This window comes from Molossus molossus, unplaced genomic scaffold (genome assembly GCF_014108415.1).
Source record: "Molossus molossus isolate mMolMol1 unplaced genomic scaffold, mMolMol1.p scaffold_m16_p_11, whole genome shotgun sequence".
In the NCBI taxonomy this organism is placed as follows: Eukaryota; Metazoa; Chordata; class Mammalia; order Chiroptera; family Molossidae; genus Molossus; species Molossus molossus.
This window is the reverse complement of record NW_023425346.1, coordinates 45917584-45935848: the sequence shown is the minus strand read 5'-3', so window position 1 is coordinate 45935848 and position 18265 is coordinate 45917584. Positions and strand designations below refer to the sequence as shown.

General features: G+C 37.3%; 1 protein-coding gene across 2 annotated transcripts in view; it reads left to right on the top strand.

Annotated features, from left to right (window-relative positions):
- Nucleotides 1–16705, top strand: part of GRB14 (growth factor receptor bound protein 14) — a 106885-nt gene extending 90180 nt beyond the window's left edge. The window contains exons 6-13 of one of the 2 annotated variants that reach the window (XM_036254166.1): nucleotides 1074–1184; nucleotides 1377–1472; nucleotides 7124–7204; nucleotides 12103–12219; nucleotides 12310–12382; nucleotides 12514–12601; nucleotides 14585–14678; nucleotides 15920–16705. In XM_036254166.1, coding sequence (XP_036110059.1) covers nucleotides 1074–1184; nucleotides 1377–1472; nucleotides 7124–7204; nucleotides 12103–12219; nucleotides 12310–12382; nucleotides 12514–12601; nucleotides 14585–14678; nucleotides 15920–16066 — 807 coding nt within the window. In that variant the 3' untranslated portion in view covers nucleotides 16067–16705. The remainder of the gene's footprint in view (nucleotides 1–1073; nucleotides 1185–1376; nucleotides 1473–7123; nucleotides 7205–12102; nucleotides 12220–12309; nucleotides 12383–12513; nucleotides 12602–14584; nucleotides 14679–15919) is intronic. The other variant, XM_036254165.1, reaches the window with a different exon arrangement.
- The last annotated feature ends 1560 nt before the right edge of the window (nucleotides 16706–18265 follow it).

Sequence of the window (18265 nt, the reverse complement as noted above, 5' to 3'; positions counted from 1 at the left end):
GTTTTTTTTTTTTTTTCTTTTTAGAACGTGGCTTCTCAAATCTCAGTGCATGTGAATCACCTGGGAGCTTGGTGAAATGCAGATTTTTATTCAGTGAGTCTGGGGTGGACCCTGAGATTTTGCATTTCTAATAAACTCCCAGGTAATGTGGTCGGGGACCACGCTACTAGCAGCAAGCTTTTAAAGAACAAATGTGCTTTGGTCAGTTTTGATTATATACTCAGCCCCAGAATTAAACACTTCTCCAAGTTATTAACCTATCACAGAATAATGTAACCCAGTGATTTCCCATGACCAGTTCTAAATCTCGTGGATTTCCCAGAGAAGAAATAGCTGTTCATGATTCCACTTTGCCTTGGAAATCAGACACACCCCACTGCCAGGTAATTTCCCTGAACTCATCAGTCCAGGCTTCCTTCTTTAGTAAAGGAAGATGGGCATGCCTCCTATCTTGTTGCTTGCCATGGTATGTTAGGCAGTACACCGACGTGAGGGATGGTATTTCTGAATGAAACAGGCGTTATTGTCTGATTCTCCTTCTCCTTCTCTAACTGCTGCAGAAGCTTAAACCAGCCTTCTTCCTTTCAGTAAGCTACCATACTTTGAAACCCAGGAAGGAAAACATTTTCAAAAGCTATTCTTTCTGTCTGCCCTCCTTCAGAATCCTTTAAATGGTGGTTAAAGGAACTAATTTTGGAATTGGAAGATGTGTTTTTCTTTTCTTTCTTTCTTTCTTTCTTTCTTTCTTTCTTTCTTTCTTTCTTTCTTTCTTTCTTTTCTTCTTTCTTTCTTTCTTTCTTTCTTTCTTTCTTTCTTTCTTTCTTTCTTTCTTCCTTTTTTTGTATGCTGGAAGTTAAATTATAAACAAGTTGCTACTTCTCAAATTAAATGATATTGTGTCAAGCTCCTGGTTATTTAAGGATATCATATCTAAGTTTTTCTTCGCTTTTGTTTCTGTGACATTATTTGGGATAATTTTTGCCAACGTGTAAATCATGTCATATAGTAGAAATAGAAAAGACATAGGGTAAAACACCCACCTGTGTCAACACTCGCATCTTTTCCTTTTTTAGGAACCACGGCATTTGCAGTTTTTCAGCGAATTTGGCAATAGTGATATTTATGTGTCACTGGCAGGCAAAAAAAAACACGGAGCACCATCTAACTATGGATTCTGCTTTAAGGTACAGGCTTAATATTTTGATAGATGAATAAAGCAAGCCTCAGCCTTTTAGGTAAGCTTGAGTTTCTTTTAATTTCTTTTAAAAAGAGACAGCTTTCTCTTACATATATGGGAGAATTTTAGTGGCTTTTATTTCAACAGGTGTTACCTTCAAGATATGCATTAACGTAAACAATGTGCTGTGGCCTTCTAGCCTAACAAAGCGCGAGGGCCCCGAGACCTGAGAATGCTCTGTGCAGAAGAAGAGCAGAGCAGGATGTGCTGGGTGACCGCGATTAGATTGCTTAAGGTAATCTCACCGAGTCGTGCGTTTCTGTTCAATGCCGGGAGGACCATCAGAGTTTGAAAATAGCTGTGTTTCAGGATGCCGAGATTCACTACGAGTCTGTGTGGGTGTGTGAGTTAGGGAAAATCACCACCACCCAATATGTGTATTTTATTTTCATCGAACAGATAAACATTTGCAGAGTGAGTGGAGCGAGCTAATATTTATCTTTTGTGTGTGAAGTAAGTAGTTCATTTTTAGAAATGTTCTGATTTTAATTTTGTCTGCGAATATTACACAGAGAGCCAGTATGACTGTCTCTCTCACTTCTGTACATGACTGACTGTGCATGGTATACACATTGCCATCCATCTCATACGAAGCACATTTTAAAATGTGCCCACCTAGATAGGCTTAGTGTAGTGGTTTTGTGTTTCATTTAAGTGTTGTATAAACTGCTTTCTGTTTTAAGTGTGACTCAAATTATTAGGTAAAGTTTACTGCAGATATATTATTAAAACACCCACTTTTGTGTTAAGTGGGAATTACAACTTCCATAGGCATCATTTGTGGGTAAGCATTTTGAAAGGAGTAAGAATGTTCTAAAGGCAGGTAGGGAAAAAAGACAGAACTAATTTCTTCAGAATGTATGGAAAACATTTGTTTTTGAAACCTATAGGCTAGTAAATTTAACACACCTTTAATTGTATAATAAAATGATCAACCATTACCTTTTGAAGAAGGGCAGAATAATCAGAATCAGGTTAATTGTCATTACCAGGTCTGGAAGAGAACTTTACTTTTTATTCTTTTAATTTCTTAAAATTGAGGTGAAATTCACAACACAAAAAAATATATAATCAAATTACCTATTTTTAATGTGAACCATTCAGTGGCATTTTGTATATTCAAAATGGTGTGTAACCACCAACGCCTTATAGCTCCAAAATGTTTTCTTCACCTCAAATGAAAACTGGACCCATTAAGCAGTTGCTATCAGCCCTGGCAACTACCAGTCTTTGTCTCTATGAATTGATCTGCTTCAGGTAAATAGACTCAAGCAACAGGGCACCTTTTGTGTCTGGCTTCTCTTACTTGGCATACGGTTTTGTAGTTCATTCACGTTATAGCAGATGTCAATAGTACTTTATTTCTTTTCATGGCTGAATAATATCCCACTGTATATGTATGCTAAATAAACAGTTTATTTGTCCATTGATGGATAGTTGGGTTGTTTGTACCTTTCTACTGTTGTGAGTATGGTAAAGAAAGCACCTCGAGGTGTCTGGTTTTCTCCCCCCTTACATCAGAATTGTCCAGGCCAGGCTGGCAGAGGAGATGCTTTCCAGCCTTGTTCGCCAAGGTTTCCTCCCTTCTACCTTAGGCTCAAAGTCAGGCGCCCAACACAACAGCAGGTGGGAAGCTCATTTTATTTTTTAAATCCTCACCTGAGGATATGTTTCCATTTATTTTCAGACAGAGTGGGAGGGAGGGTGGGAGGGAGAGAGACATCAATGTGACGTGAGGGAGACACACTGATTGATTGCCTCCTGCACAACCCAGACCAGGGCCAGGGACCAAACAGTAACCCAGGTACATGCCCTTGACTGGAATCAAACCTGTGACTCTTTGGTCTGCAGGCCGACACTCCAACTGCTGAGCCAAACCAGCCAGGGTGGGAAGTTCACTTTCTTAAATCAGTCTTTTTCTGATCCTTCCATATACAGAATGCTTAGTTTCTAGAAGTTTGTCCCCTTCTTACTTTTTTCTCTCATCTGCCTCTTCACCAAGCAACTTTCAAGTCATAAATGCCCAGTTAGAGTTGCTCTATTATATTACTTTTCTATCACTGCTGTAACATAGTAACACCAACGTTGTGGCTCAAAGCAATACATCTTACACCTGTGTCATTTGAAAGTCTGAAATGGGCATCAATTGGACTAAAAAAAAAAAATGTCAGCAGGGTTGCATTCTCTTTTGCAGTATCTGGTGGGGAATCTATTTCCTGGCCTTTTCCAGCCTTTGGAGGCCACCCCGATTCCCTGGCTCATGGCCCCTCCTCCACCCTGAAAGCCAGCAACGTGCTCTGAGTCCGTTCCACACTGCCTTGTCTCTGGTTCCCCGTCTTCTGGCTCCCCTCTATTTATAAGGACCCCAGTGATCACACTGGGTTCATCTAGATAGTCCGGGATACTCACCTTACTTCAAGGTCACCTGATTAGCACCCTGAATTTCATATGCAACAGATTTCCCCTTTTCCATATAGCCTAACATACTCATAGGTTCCGGAGATTAGGATGTGGGCATCTGTGAGGGCTTCTATTCTGCTACCACATTGGGGTCCGCTGTTTGTTTCAGTTATGGTAAAGCTTTTCCAGATGGAGCTGGAGAGGGAGGCGAGCCTCAGTGAGGACCTCTGTCCTGGGGCCAGTGAGAAACCCGTGAAGGGTTTCAAACGGGAAAGTGATATGACCTGTTTTACACTTTAAAATATCCAGATCCAGACACGTGAGACACTGTATAGGGAACTGAGTTGGTTTCCCTGGCAGGTTGTCAGGGAAGCACCTGTTTGATCCTTCTGGCTGGTGCAACTGGGCACGCTTGGTGTTAGGGATACCTTTAGATGGTCTCCTTTGGTTGTCTGTTGTGCTATTCCCAGAGTTTATCATTGCACAGTAAGTCCTCACTTAATGTCCTTGATAGGTTCTTGGAAGCTGAGACTTTAGAACGATGTATAACAAAACCAGTTTACCACAGTCTAATTGATCAAAGCAAGAGTTAATTTCTGTGGCATATTTCTAGTCACAAAAACATCACCAACTTTCTAAATAAAGCTCCAAAACACTGCTAATATTAAACATTGAAATAAATGTGAGCTATACATACATTTAAGAAAGATGTACAAAAACCAATAATGATCTTCCAATCTGTTCAGGGTTGAGGGTGGCGGAGCCCATTCCAGCGGCTCAGGGCACAAGACAGAACCAACCCTGGGCACGATGCCCCTCCTTGCAGGCACACTCGCACACGCGCAGAAGGGGCAATGGAGACCCATATTTGGGTGCACATAGTTGGGATGTGGGAGGAAGCTAGAATCCCCAGAGAAAACCCATGCAAACTCCACACTGTTGATTTTTTTTTTCTTCATCAACGTTATAATGAAACATTATTTGAGGACCTGCTGTGCTTATTGGGGAGGACCAGGGAGAAACTAGTCTACGTTATGTTGGCTGGACCAGAAGTGCCCTCTTGTCTTCATTCTGTACTACTTATTAGAGAGAGTCTCCCCCAAGAATTTGGGCTCTTTTATTTTTATGTCCCTTTCATTATCATGTGCACATAAAAACTCTTTATGTAACATCAGATGGAGATACTCCTGTTCTCTTTGGAGAAATTCCAGTTACATGTAGAATCACAGAAAATTCAAGACTTAGAAAAGGGATTTGCTCATGTACAGTGTCCTAGTTACATGTTTCCTCCCTTTTCCTTCAGTTAAAACTCTGCTAGCTTCACTTTAATGTATTTTGGTCCCTTACCTGCCCCTCCATAGGGGTAGGGGAATGTTAAGGTGACCCATGCCCTACCCCTCGGCCAGGTTAAATGCCTACCAAAGACCTCCAACAGCACAGAAGCCACTACCTAACAGGTACCAGGGACAATACATCTTTGAAGGAAACAGTCTTATTAGTTGGTAGCAGGCTTTTCACCGCTGACAAATAAAAGGTAGCCAAGCAGCATGTACCTTGTGAAAGTGTTGATCGGAGGTTTTTGTATATTCTCCAAAATGAACCTGACTGGGAATTATGCCCCTCTGTCTTCTTTTCAATATTATTGTAGGCTCAGAGTTGATGTATAATAAATTTTATTAGGTCTCATTCATGCTAATCAAACCTTAAATTGAAAAAATAAGTTTTAAAATTTGAGGACTAATTGGATAAAGAAGTCAACACAGAGAAGTTTAAATTAATATGGTTTTATAGTCAGGTTGAAAGCAAATTTTAGGCCCTGGCTGGTTTGGCTCAGCGGTTAGAGCGTCGGCCTGCGGTCCTGAGAGACCCGGGTTCGGTTCCCGCTAAGGGCGCGTACCTCGGTTGCAGTTTGTCCCCGGCCCTGGTGGGTTGTGTGGGTGGCAGCCACTCGATGTGTCCCTTTCACGTCGATGTTTCTCTGTCTCTCTCTGTTCCTCTCTCTCCTCCCCCACTCTACCTGAACAAAAAATGGAAAAATGTCCTCGGGTGAGGACGAAAAAAAAAAAAGAAAGCAAATTTTAGAAAAAAGTGATTTTCTTCACCCCACCCTGATTTTCTGCCTAATTACCAAATATGTCCATTTCACTGAAATTGCTTTTAAGGAAATAGTCTTTATAGAAGAAAACCAGTTCTGTTGGAATGTTTAAATGGTATTTGCCCTCTGGGTAAGATTGAATTCCATGGTGACGTTTCAATCTTTTTTATTTTATTAAAAAAAATTTTTTTTCTTTTTTTATTTTAGAGAGAGAGAAAAGGAGAGGGAGAGAGAGATAGAAACATTGATGAGACAGAACATCGACTGGCTGCCTCCTAAATGCCTTCCACTGGGGATCAGACACACAGACTGGGCATGTGCCCTGACCGGGAATCGAACTGGCAACCTCTTGGTGCATGGGTCAATGCTCAACACTGAGCCACACCGACTGGGCTCAACCTTTTTTTATAGGACCTACTTTAAAGTTCATTTTGGCTTCATGAAATGGAGAGAGTTGTAGAGTGTGACCCCCCCAAAAAGCTTGTCTGTCTCATTGGTTTTTCTTTTCTTTTTGTTACATGTCTCTTTCCTTTTCCTTCAATTAAAACTCTGCCAGCTTCTCCCTCTCTCTCTCATTTTCTTTCTTTCTTTTAAAAATTAAGTGACTTAAATCTAAGGGGTTTATCTGATGGTAACCCCTGCAAGATAGGTTTGGTCATGAGAGTTGGCATTCTTAATGTTTCTCAAAGTAATAATCCAGTATTGTAGGTTAGACTCATTTTTCAGCTGCAGTCTGGCAGCCCAAGTCTTATGATGCCTCCTCCTAAAGTAAAGACGCTTTATATTTACACTGTATGTTGTGACCCTTTTAAATCAGCCTGGTTCCCCACCATTTTGATTTGCCTGAATTTAGAGCCAAACATTAAACAGTTTCATAAGTATTGTCACCGGTGGATGAGACAGTGCCAAAGATCTCTGCCACAGGGCCAAGTTGTGGATTTACCAAAGAGACAGTGTCATCCATCCATCAGTCATTGGAGAGTTAGGATGAATTTTACCTGATTTTGCTTAGGATGTGTTTTCAGAGTCTTTGTACCATACAACATGGCACACTTCCCAAGTGAGTGTTCTTCTAGGTGATGTACCCCTTTCAAGTTTTAGTGCTATTGGTGCTAAAATAATGTATAGAAATGTCAGCTCCAGATCTTTATGCTGGTGAGCTAGACCTGAAGAGTGGGTCCAAAGAAAAAAACACTGTGTTTTTAAATGTATTATTTTAAGGTACTAAACATTTATTTTTCAAATATTTTGTTGCTTAATTTATTGGTTTTAAGGAACGCTTATAATTTTTATGTTTTATATTGATGTATAATTAATGAAAGTGTTGATTTTCATCAACCATCTGTGTAGTGAAAGCGGTGGCCATGTGTTTCTGTTCATTTGCCCTGCAGTATGGCATGCAGCTGTACCAGAATTACATGCATCCATATCAAGGTAGAGGTGGCTGCAGTTCTCAGAGCATATCACCCATGGTAAGGACCAGGTTTTTGAACCTGTATTTTATCTTATATTTATATTATATTAATTTGCAATTATATTATAAATGTACATTAGAGTACATTTACATTCTTTCCTTTTGGTCAAGTAAAGTAACTCTTTAGCTTCACCTTACCATAATGTTATATTGAATTATTTACTCTTTGATTTTATAAGATGGCAGCCTTAATGATAAAATCACAGCATCAGAGTACACATGAAATATTCAATTAACATAGATAGCTATATGTTAAAGAAAATTTTAAATATTTGAAAGAATTGCATGAGTCTTTTTGTCTTATTACAGTATTTGAGGATTAGCTCTTAATAGGATAATATAGGATAATATATAGAACATTTTCTGTGGAATTGTAGATGTTTCCTTAACTACTGGTTTTGATTATGGGCTTATTTATTTAATTTAATATTAATTCTGGAATTGTCATAGCCTACGATAAAGATTTGAAAGTTCTAAAGCTGTACTATACACATGTGAGCTCTTTTGCATTCTGGCTCTCTAACAATACAATTTCTAAAGTTCCAGGTCCTTGAAAAGCAAATTGCTTCATAGAAAACCCCCAAACTGTCAGCTAAAATATAGGTCATGCATTATATTAAGTCCAGCATTACTTCTCAAAATTATACTAAATACAACTTGGGTATTTATTTGTAGATACACACAGACACGTCTTTTTTCTTCTTGACCAATTTTAATTTTGTGTGCATTAACACAAGAAATGTATTTATTTACTTATTTTTACTTATTGTGGACACTATAGATATTCCCACTTCTCCCCCTTTTCTCATCTCCACCCAGCCCCTGCTCGCCCCTTTCCCTCTGCCAATCGCCAGACTGTTGTCTGGGTCCATGGACTATGCATATATGCTTTTGGCTAATCTCTTCCCCTTCTCTCATCCAGTCGCCCACCTCCCTCCCCTCTGATCTCTGACAGTCTGTTCCATGTATCCATGTCTCTGGTTCTTAAATTTTATGTTCTGCTATTTTTGCTTGTGCTTCTTAATATTGAGTGTATTAGGGATTCAGACGTCTGTGCCTGTGTTACAAATCGGCTAACGTGCCGCACTTCCACTTGGGTTAAAAATACGCTCCTCAGGCCTGTGACCAAGGCAGCAGCATTTTCCCACGTGGAATGTAGCAGATGAAATGCTCGGCTCTGGGAATGAGGCATGAAATAGTGTTGATTATGAAGCCTGATAGACTGATATGGAAAAAGAACTCCAATTCTGTAGTTATGTTGCTTTAACTATGAGTTATGGAAGAGTAACTTCTCATCTTTGTACCATATTAATTTTAAGCCCTAAAATAAGAACCAGGAATATAAAGAATTTTTATAAAAGCAACCACTTTAAAGCATTTTTATAATTTGTCAGCTTATCTTTATCTTTCAATCTCTATATACAAAAAGAATGACTTTTATTATCTTAATCCTTTCCTAAATCCTTCTACATTTCTTTTAGAGTTTATAGTTATTAGGATGAGCATGTTAACAGCAGCCATGCATTTGAAGGCAATTATTGTTTAGTGCCCTTAATCATAGGAAAAAATGATCATAAACGAAGAACTAGTCTCATCACTGTCATTAGCATGTAAGTACGGTATTATTCTTGCCTGTTTTCGTTGAAAGTGATCCTACTTCCTTGTTCAAATTGCATATGACAGTTTGGTTAGCGTAGCTTTCCTTGTTCAACACCACATATAGGACAAGACACTCCTTAAATGAATCTGGTTGAAAATAGGATTGAAGGAGAAGGTTAGGTGTCTGTGTGGTGAGGACCTGTCTGTCCAGAATGGTGATTTTCATGATCAAAGAGCTTTTGAGATTTTAGCTCCACTCTTCTTAATGTACATGAAGGAAACTAAGCAGTTTGGGAGGTCTTTGTACTTACTTTGGTGTCTGTCCAGGATCCACTTTAGATGATCATGGGAGAATCGGCCACCGGGTAATGGACACCAGGGCCCTTCACCTGCCTCTGCTGGTTTTCATCCCAGCACTGTTTTCAGAGCAACACAGAAAATTTAGTATATTTTAGTTAATGTAACTAAAGGAACAATGTTATCATCTTATCTTCTTTGGAGCTACATTTGGAGAAAGGAAATGAGAAAAACATATCCTCATGCCATCATGAACATCATAGCTATATATAGCACTTCATGGCTACCCCTATCAGCCTTTGAAATGAGAATCAGCAGCAGCAGATATTTCAAGAAGCCAAATATAATTGCTCCTTTTTAGGGCAAACAAAGGATTCATTTAAAGGAGCATCTGTTAACATGGTCCTGGCTAGGGTCAGGGGGTGGGGAAAACAAGTCTACGTAAATTCCTGTTCTTCTTTACTTTGACCCTGAGCTAGACATTCCATACCGCAGTTTCTTCCCTGTACCCTCCCCTCTGTGGTACATAAAGGAACCCTGGATAGAGCCTCTCTGTCACTCCTCTTCCCGTAGCTGCCTGTGTGACCTTCATGGAGTCACTGGTGTCCAAGTATAATACGGGGGGCAGTTGAATAATCTCAAGAATTAATTTCATCTCTGTCTTGTGTTCCTGTATGAAGCATGTGAGGGACAATGTCTGGGGAAATTCTGTGCCCTCTTACTAAGGACTACTCTGCAGTTTTGTCTAGATCTTTAAAGGGAATGAATGGCTACTAGTTACCATCTAGCTAAACTGCCTGAAAAACATTTCATGTCCACTAGGAGGGGCTAGATCTAATCTCCATGTGTGGCCCAGATAATCCGGACTGTACCCAGGCCTTTTCCTTCTTTTTAAAAAAAGAGGCATGCCCTTAAAATCATGGACCCTTTTTTTTGGCCTGGAAATAGGGACAAATACTTTGAGAAAACGCACTGATTCTGAATGTTATCAACATTGCTTTTCTATGTGAAAGAAATTGAGCTGAAAATGACCTTTTGAGTTCAAGTTCGATTTTGCTTCACTTCCATTTCTTTGTCCACCAAAGGTAAACTATTAATTTTTTATCCACCACCTGCCATTCAGTAGAAAATATTTGCTATATTCCTGTGTTTCCTCCAGCGTAGTTAATGCAGCAAATGAAAATACTGATTTGTATTTAGACTTCCTACTTAATGCCAAGTCATTATGGAGCATGAGATCTTGTTTTACATTCTAGCCTATCATAGTGTAGAAAAATTAAAATTAAAAAAAAAAGAATAAGAACACTGGTTACATTATTGCTCTTTCCTAACAGTATTTTTGTGTTACTAGGATCTCGAGATTACAGGGCCCATCTTGGTGTGTGAAGTAGAGATATAATAAGGATAAAGCTATCATTATGACTGAGATTAGTTACTCTGTGGCTTGAGCAGGTAGAGGCTTTTCATTAAAGTTAGCAGAGCAAAAGTGTATCCGACTGGTCCACAGCCCAGCACAGAAGATCACGGGTGAGAAGGGCAAAGTAAGGTGTGACAGCAGAGAGAGATTACAGAGACAACGTCTGTCTGGAAAGAGCAGCTGTCAGTTATAAAGCCTCCTGCAACAAATGAAAAATTGCACACTGGGTCTCTAGAAATAAAGATGAACCTTAATAAGATTGTAGACTGCTATTGATGGTTTGAAGAGGAAATAACAAATGCTAAGAAAGTACAGTGTGTGATGCAGTGATAAGTGAGCCCCCCAATTTTTTGCATGTCAACAAAGTTCCAAACACACTATGGGATGTTAGGTCAAACTAGGCATGGCTGTGTCCATGTGGAGAGACAGGATGGTCTTAGGACAGGAGTTTCCCAATGCACACTAGTTCATTGGTCACCGTTAACCTTCCATTTTTTGTTTTGCTACTCTGTTAACGAGTGGAGAATAACTGTTAAGCATTGTCCATGCTGTTTTTGAATTTTTTTTTTCTTTTGGAGAATTTTAATTCTTAAAAACTGGGTGATACCCTTGACTGGAAATTTTGACAATTGTCTTTTTTTTTTTTTAAGATGCATGACCTAGGGTGGCATACTTTTAAAAGGATGGTTGTCAGGTAGAGCCCTAAACAAACAGAAAGTAAAAAATAAAGTCCAGGTTTTGGATATTTTATCTTCACGTTCAGAAAATATGAACACAATAAGTAGCTGACACAAAATAATTAGCAAACAATTAATTGTTTAAAAGTATGTTTGTTTAAAGACGTCCTCTTTTTGTATCAGTTTTGTCATTGACTTGTTTTGCAGCTCTCCTTTTGTCATGTTGATCCTCACAAGGTGAAAAAATGTTCCTATATTAAATCAAATAAAAATTTAATAATACGAAGTTATCTAAATTATTTTACTAAATTTGATCTTCTAAATTAGATGACAGTTGAAGCGATAAACTTAAAATACATATTGTAGGACTGTTATAAAATGAGTGTTTTTGTTTCTAATGCAGTGTAATAAGTCAGTTTGTTACAGCTTCAGTGTACCTTTAATCTTAATAAATAGCTGCTTCATAAGTAGATAGATTTGGCATTTTAATGATAATTAATGAGTCTCAAAGCATAATAGGGAGATGAGTTCATAAGTAATGAATCTTTGTAGCCACAGGAAGGGCTAACTATTACTTTCTAAATTGATGTTTTCCTGTTTTAGTAGAGAATATGAAGAGAGGGTTGTTTTAGGAGAAAGTCATGCTTAACTTGAAAGCTTTTAATTCCTTTACTGAACACTTAATTCGATGACCTTGACTAATAACCGTGTAACTTACATAACCAAACTATTTTATAGCACCATTTTATCTTGAATATATATTTTTAACATTTTAATTTCATGCTAGCCACCTTTGGAACCACATCCTAGCATGGAAACATATTGCCAGCAAAGCACCCTAAGATAACTTCAAATATATTTTCATGGTAAAAAAAAAAAAAAAAATGTGTGTGTGTGTTTCCCCAGAGAAGTATATCAGAGAACTCCCTGGTGGCAATGGACTTCTCAGGCCAGACAAGCAGGGTCATAGAAAACCCCACCGAAGCCCTGTCAGTGGCCGTGGAAGAAGGACTCGCATGGAGGGTACAGATTGGTTCACGTCCTTTAAAAATATTTACGATGTGAGTTTGTCTCGCCCAGGAAGTTGACATTTATTTTCCCCTTTTTGTGCAGAAGAAAGGATGTTTGCGCCTGGGCACGCACGGGAGCCCCACGGCCTCTTCGCACGGCTCTGCCACCAACATGGGTACGTGGGCGCCTCCGCCGGGCCGCGTGGGTGGTGCGGGCGGCGTCGCTGCGTGGCCGTGGTGGAGAGTCCGTGCCATTCAACTGCACTCGTTTCACACGGAGCTTTGTGTCCCTTCACTGTTTCCTCAGCTATCCACCGTTCCCAGCCGTGGTTTCACCACAGAATTTCTAGAGATGAAGCCCAGCGACTGATCATGCAGCAAGGACTTGTGGACGGGTGAGTTGGATCCTGAGCGGGCGTGGACGTGATTTCTGCCGTGGTCAGTAGTTGCTTATTCAGCAGCACAAAGAGTCTGACTTTGGTCTATTAACGCAGAAGTGGCTGTTCTGTAAGGACGGCTGCCAGTGTATCCTAGCAGTGTCCAGAATACCTGTTCCATTGTGTGTGGTTACTGTTTATGCATGAATGGATAGAGAACTGAATAGATGCTCTGCTTCTAACTGATGACCACTAATATTAAAGTTTGATGTAGGGTATGTTAATTAAGAAGTTGTTTGTATATTTAGACTGTCTTTTTCAAATTTCTGTTTATATTTCAATTTTTTTCTCTAAATTTTAAAAGCTTAGAGTAATATAAACCTGTAAGAAGAGTAATTATTGACTGTTTCTCATGTTATCTTTTAGTGGGGTACCATGGAAGATACTGGAGAAATATAAAATGTGTTATGAGAACTTTACAATCTAGACAATTTTCTTTTTCTCAAAATATTAGATTCTCTTCCCAAATGCAATACAATGAATGAGGTTGTATTGAGGTTTGGATGAGAAATGAAACCAGCATCCATTTAAACAAGGGGTGACAGAATCTTATATCTTTCAAGGGTTGGTTTAAGATGATGACAAGATTTCAAGGTGATTTAATACTGACATTTGGATACAAATACATATTCACATGGAAGATTATTAATAGCAAGTCAGAATTGAAAATAAGAAAATAGTTTAATATGCTTCCCTGTGTGGAGCACAGTCTTTTCAGATGTACATTTGGACAATCAGCCGAATTATAATCTAATGAGACCACGAAAACAAACAAACCACAAAGAATAGAGAACATGTTTTGGAGAATAACAATTACCCTTTTTTCTGATTTCAGTTTTTTTTTTTAATTGAATGAAATAATTGCATGAAGAATGATAGTATCTTTACATTTTTAATTTTTTAAAAAATGTTTTTTGGTATTCCTTTGGAAAGAGGAGATGCTGCCAGGCAGTCCACTAGGTGGCAGTGGTGATTTACTCAGGAACAGGGAGAGACTTACAGCTCCATTTACCAGTGAAATACCCTTTTGTCCCATCTCCCAATGATGTACTGTCAAAATCTCACACAGCATAGATGAAATGGATAATCTCATCAGACATCTATGATGGCTCAAATTTGGCTGCCTCTTTGCCCACGCACACTGAGATTACCACTGGAGTTACCATTGGGGACTGTTTGCACAGTCTGTGTGCCAACAATTAATAGAAAGCTGGTTTTGCACTGTATTGCCAGTAAGAATCCATGCCAGCCAACACTTTTCTCTTTGGACATTAGGCCATGTCTTGTTTTTTCTACCCTGACATTATAGAGATTTTTCTGCGGCATTCTTCAAGGTTAAAGTACGTGTTCTTTAAGTGTTTCTTGATCTTAAAATATTTTGCTCAAATATTTAATAGATGATTTCAGGACTGATTTTTTATTAAAGACTATATTCATCTCTCACTTTCTGTTGTATATGCAACAGGAGGAACCAGAAACAAAAGAAAAAGGGGGATCCAGAAGAGGTGGTTAAAACATCATTTCAGTCTAAATCATTTTCTCTTTCAGGGCCTGATATGACTCAGAAGTTAAAATGACAGTATGCTAATGCCCATTCTCTGTACCAAATAGTTACAAGTAGGTACCCAATTTCCCAGTGGAAAAAAGGACACAGCACTAATTACTGATGCCATCATAACATATTTGTTCTTGTGAGCAGACAGTCTGATAAATGGGCTCTATATTTATCCTATTAAAATGAGCACTAATGACAGTTCTATAGTAGAAGGTGGTGTTGTATCGTATTGTCTACCATGTTGGATAATCTCATCACTGAATACACAGTGAAAGAAAACTCTGGCTACATATATGTATATATTTTCTGGATATGTTATATGCTGCATTTCTATGAAAACCATAAGTAAATGTAGAAACATACTGAAATTCTTTCTCTCTCTTTAGAGTTTTCTTGGTACGGGATAGTCAGAGTAACCCCAAAACTTTCGTACTGTCAATGAGTCATGCACAAAAAATAAAGCACTTTCAAATTATACCAGTAAGTAATTTGTGATTTCATATTGTATATTAGAGATTATTTTAATGCATAAGCTTTCAGAAACTTTGGTTTTCTTTGGTTCTTTTATTAAATATAATTTGGGAGCTTGTACTTTGACTAGAGTTAAGTTTGGCATAAATGGTTTTATGAGTCTGAATTAAGGTAAGAAATACAGGAATTGTAAAAATTAAATTTTCTTTTCCCCATGAAATATGATTTAGCAATATTGTATAGACCCATGCCACCTATTGTTAAAAGGCCACTAGAGATTCTTTCTCCTGAATTCTACTGGCAATTCTTTGAAAATCATTCTTTTGAAGCTCTTTCTTCTCTCTTATCCCAAAATGGTTTTTTGTTTGTGTAGTTTTGTTTTTCATCAGTGGGTGGATACACAGGTGCTACAGAACTGGAGACCCTTTAAACTCTTCTGAGCACATTTACATTTTTTAAAAAAATATAATTCTGCTTCTGAGTGGCATGATTTGCTTTGGGACTTTTATTGCTTCTGCTGCTGGTGTGTGTGTGTGTGTGTGTGTGTGTGTGTCCCCCTGTGATCTACATATTGGAACCAGATAATGTGGAATAGAGAATTCTTCTTCTTTCGGGAAAGTGTTACATGAGGTTGCTAAATTACTGGTGTTTCCTATTGAATGGGCTCTTTTTGGAATTAGCCAAAGTCTATATGAAGTATCTTCCCTACTTCATTGATTATGTGAATGATGTCCCTGGCAAGTGTGAATTGCTTAATGCCAGAAGATCTCACTGACAGAAAAAGATAACTGTCATCCTATTAACATAATGTTTGATTGCTTCAGAATCAATTTACTGATACAAATTATGTGAACATTCATTTTTAATATACTAAGTGAGCCTTTTAGGTAGACAACATTTAGAAATGGAAATTAATGTCTGTGAGTGGGACCATTAATACACTGAATAGTGCAGATTTCTCACTGTGTATTGATTCAGAAGAGTCATACTACTCTAATTACTGAATATTGCCAGAATTAGAGGTAGAGAAAGTACAGTCACATTGCTTATTCTAGGATCAGATGATATTGCTTTTAAATGAAAGTAAAGTTAGAAAAAAGGAATAAACATGCCATAACATTCTTTCCACTGTCCTTTAGTTTTTTAAACTTGTCAGTTTGGGCATAGAAAGACACAGTATGCAATAGAATGTGATTGTCCTTCTGGTTATTGTGTCCTTCTTAACCAGTTTGTTATTTTTCCTCCTGCAGGTGGAAGATGATGGTGAAATGTTCCACACCCTGGACGATGGCCACACAAGGTTTACCGATCTAATCCAGCTGGTGGAGTTTTATCAACTCAATAAGGGCGTTCTTCCTTGCAAATTGAAACATTATTGTGCTAGAATTACACTTTAGCCAAATCAGAAGTGACTTGTCAAACTGTTGAAGAAAAAGAACTCAAGAGAAAAAAATTCAAGAGGAAAAAGAGAGAACATAAAAAGAGTGAAAGCATTGCTGGGGTGAAATAATTTATTTCACCTCCAAGTTACAAAATATAGGTTGTGCATTGAAAATAAGCAAAGATTTGGATTGATACTATATTCATCATTTAAAATTTATTAGTTAAAATTAAACCTCCGAAAAAGAATGATTTGGTGTGTCCTTGTGTGATTTTACATTACTATATTATTTTCTTCAAATATGCATATTTTAAACAATTTTCTTTCATTAATATAGCAGTGTTAGAATTTTCAACTGCAAAATATGAAAAAAATTGGGTTCAGAATGAATTATTTGAAGACTGAGTTTAAATTACACTACTTTTTTTTATGACTTAAGTATAATTAAAAACTCAAATTATCAATTAAAAGAAGTTACCCACAACCTGTCAATAAAACTAAAAACTATTTTGAACTATATGTTTTCTGAGTTTACTATAATCTTAAGGTCAAATGCTATTTTGAAGTACCAGCTTAAAATTATTTTGAAATATATTGATTTTTTCAAGATGACTTTTATTACATTATTAAATTATTAATTGTACTACAATATTTACACTGGCATTGCACCTGTTAGTGACACATTATTCACTGCATTTTTAAAAATTCATTTCATGATTGACTGGAATTATCTACAGTTACATGTTCCTTAATAGCAGTGATACATTCTGAGAATGTATCATTAGGCAATTTCATCATTTTCCAAACATCGTAGAATGTACTTGCACAAACCTAGATTGTATACCTGCTACACACCTGGGCAGCATGTGGCTTACTGTACTGAAAACTGTAGGCAGTTGTAACACAGTGGTAAGTATTTGTGCAATGCAGTGCACTGTGACATTAATAACAGCTACGATGTCATTAGACAATAGGAATTTTTCAGGTTCATTATAATCTTATGGAACCGTTGTCATATATATGGACCATCATTGATGATATTCAGTGCATGACTATATGTTTTTAAGAAGATGATCAAAATATAGAGGGAATTTTTATAATTTGTATATGCTTTCTTGTGGCATATAATCTATGACAATGTTACATTGTCACCTTAATACTTCACCTTTGTCCCCATGTTGTAAACATTGTGAGGGCTCCTTGGATCCTTACTACACTGTTAGATCACTAACCTGATTAGAATCAGTGAAATCAAAGATTTAAAATTGATTAGGATCATAATAGGTAAATTTGTGCTATTCTTTTTGCCTACCCCATTTTAAGTTTTTTACCTAGGCAACATCAGTATGGAAGCCAAAGATTTTGGAAACACGAGACACTAACTTCTCTTGTCACTTCTCTGAGATCATCTGGCAGATTTTTGGTGGGATTCTATAATTCTGCTTTTTCAACTTTCTGTGGGCATGATAGTCATTAAAAAAAAGAATGAGAAATGAAATTTAAAATAAACATTAAAATTATACAAAACATTGCCCATTTCTTCTAGTTGAACCTTATAACAACATTGTGGGAAAGTTAGATATTTTTTTTGAAAGTTAGTGTTTTTAAAAATAATATTTTAAAACTGTATACTTTAGTTTTAAATAAAAGTTATACATTTTTGATAACAGCATTTGAAAACATTCATAAAATATTAATTAAATCGATTATTACTGAAAAAAAACTATTGGCTAAATTTTTAAAATATTTTAATTTTAGCTGATGCAAACCTGAAACATGGAAACTTAGAACATAAATTTGATGTTATAGAATATCAATCTGGTATCTACAAAGGCTTGGAAGAAACAGAGGACCTCTTAATGGAGGAGCTTTAAAAATAGCCCTGAGTGTTTCTGATTTATTTTTAACTTATAAAAATCTTTGTGTTTTGAATTGAAATGCATTTCTTATTTTGCACCCAGTTCAAACTGACAATATCAGAAAATGTAGTATTTTAAATACTAGACTAAATCGACCAGTTTGTGCTTGTCTTTATTATTTGTGTCTCTGACTTCATTCGTAATCTAAAGTTGTTGTGGAGCCAGATTTTGTAAGTAATTGCTTACTTTGATTTTAAAGCATGAGTCAGGAAAAATTATTGAGAAAAGGTTGACATTATCTTTCCTTTTTTCTCTAAAAAAGGGTATTGAGTGTGTGTGTGTGTGTAAATCTAATA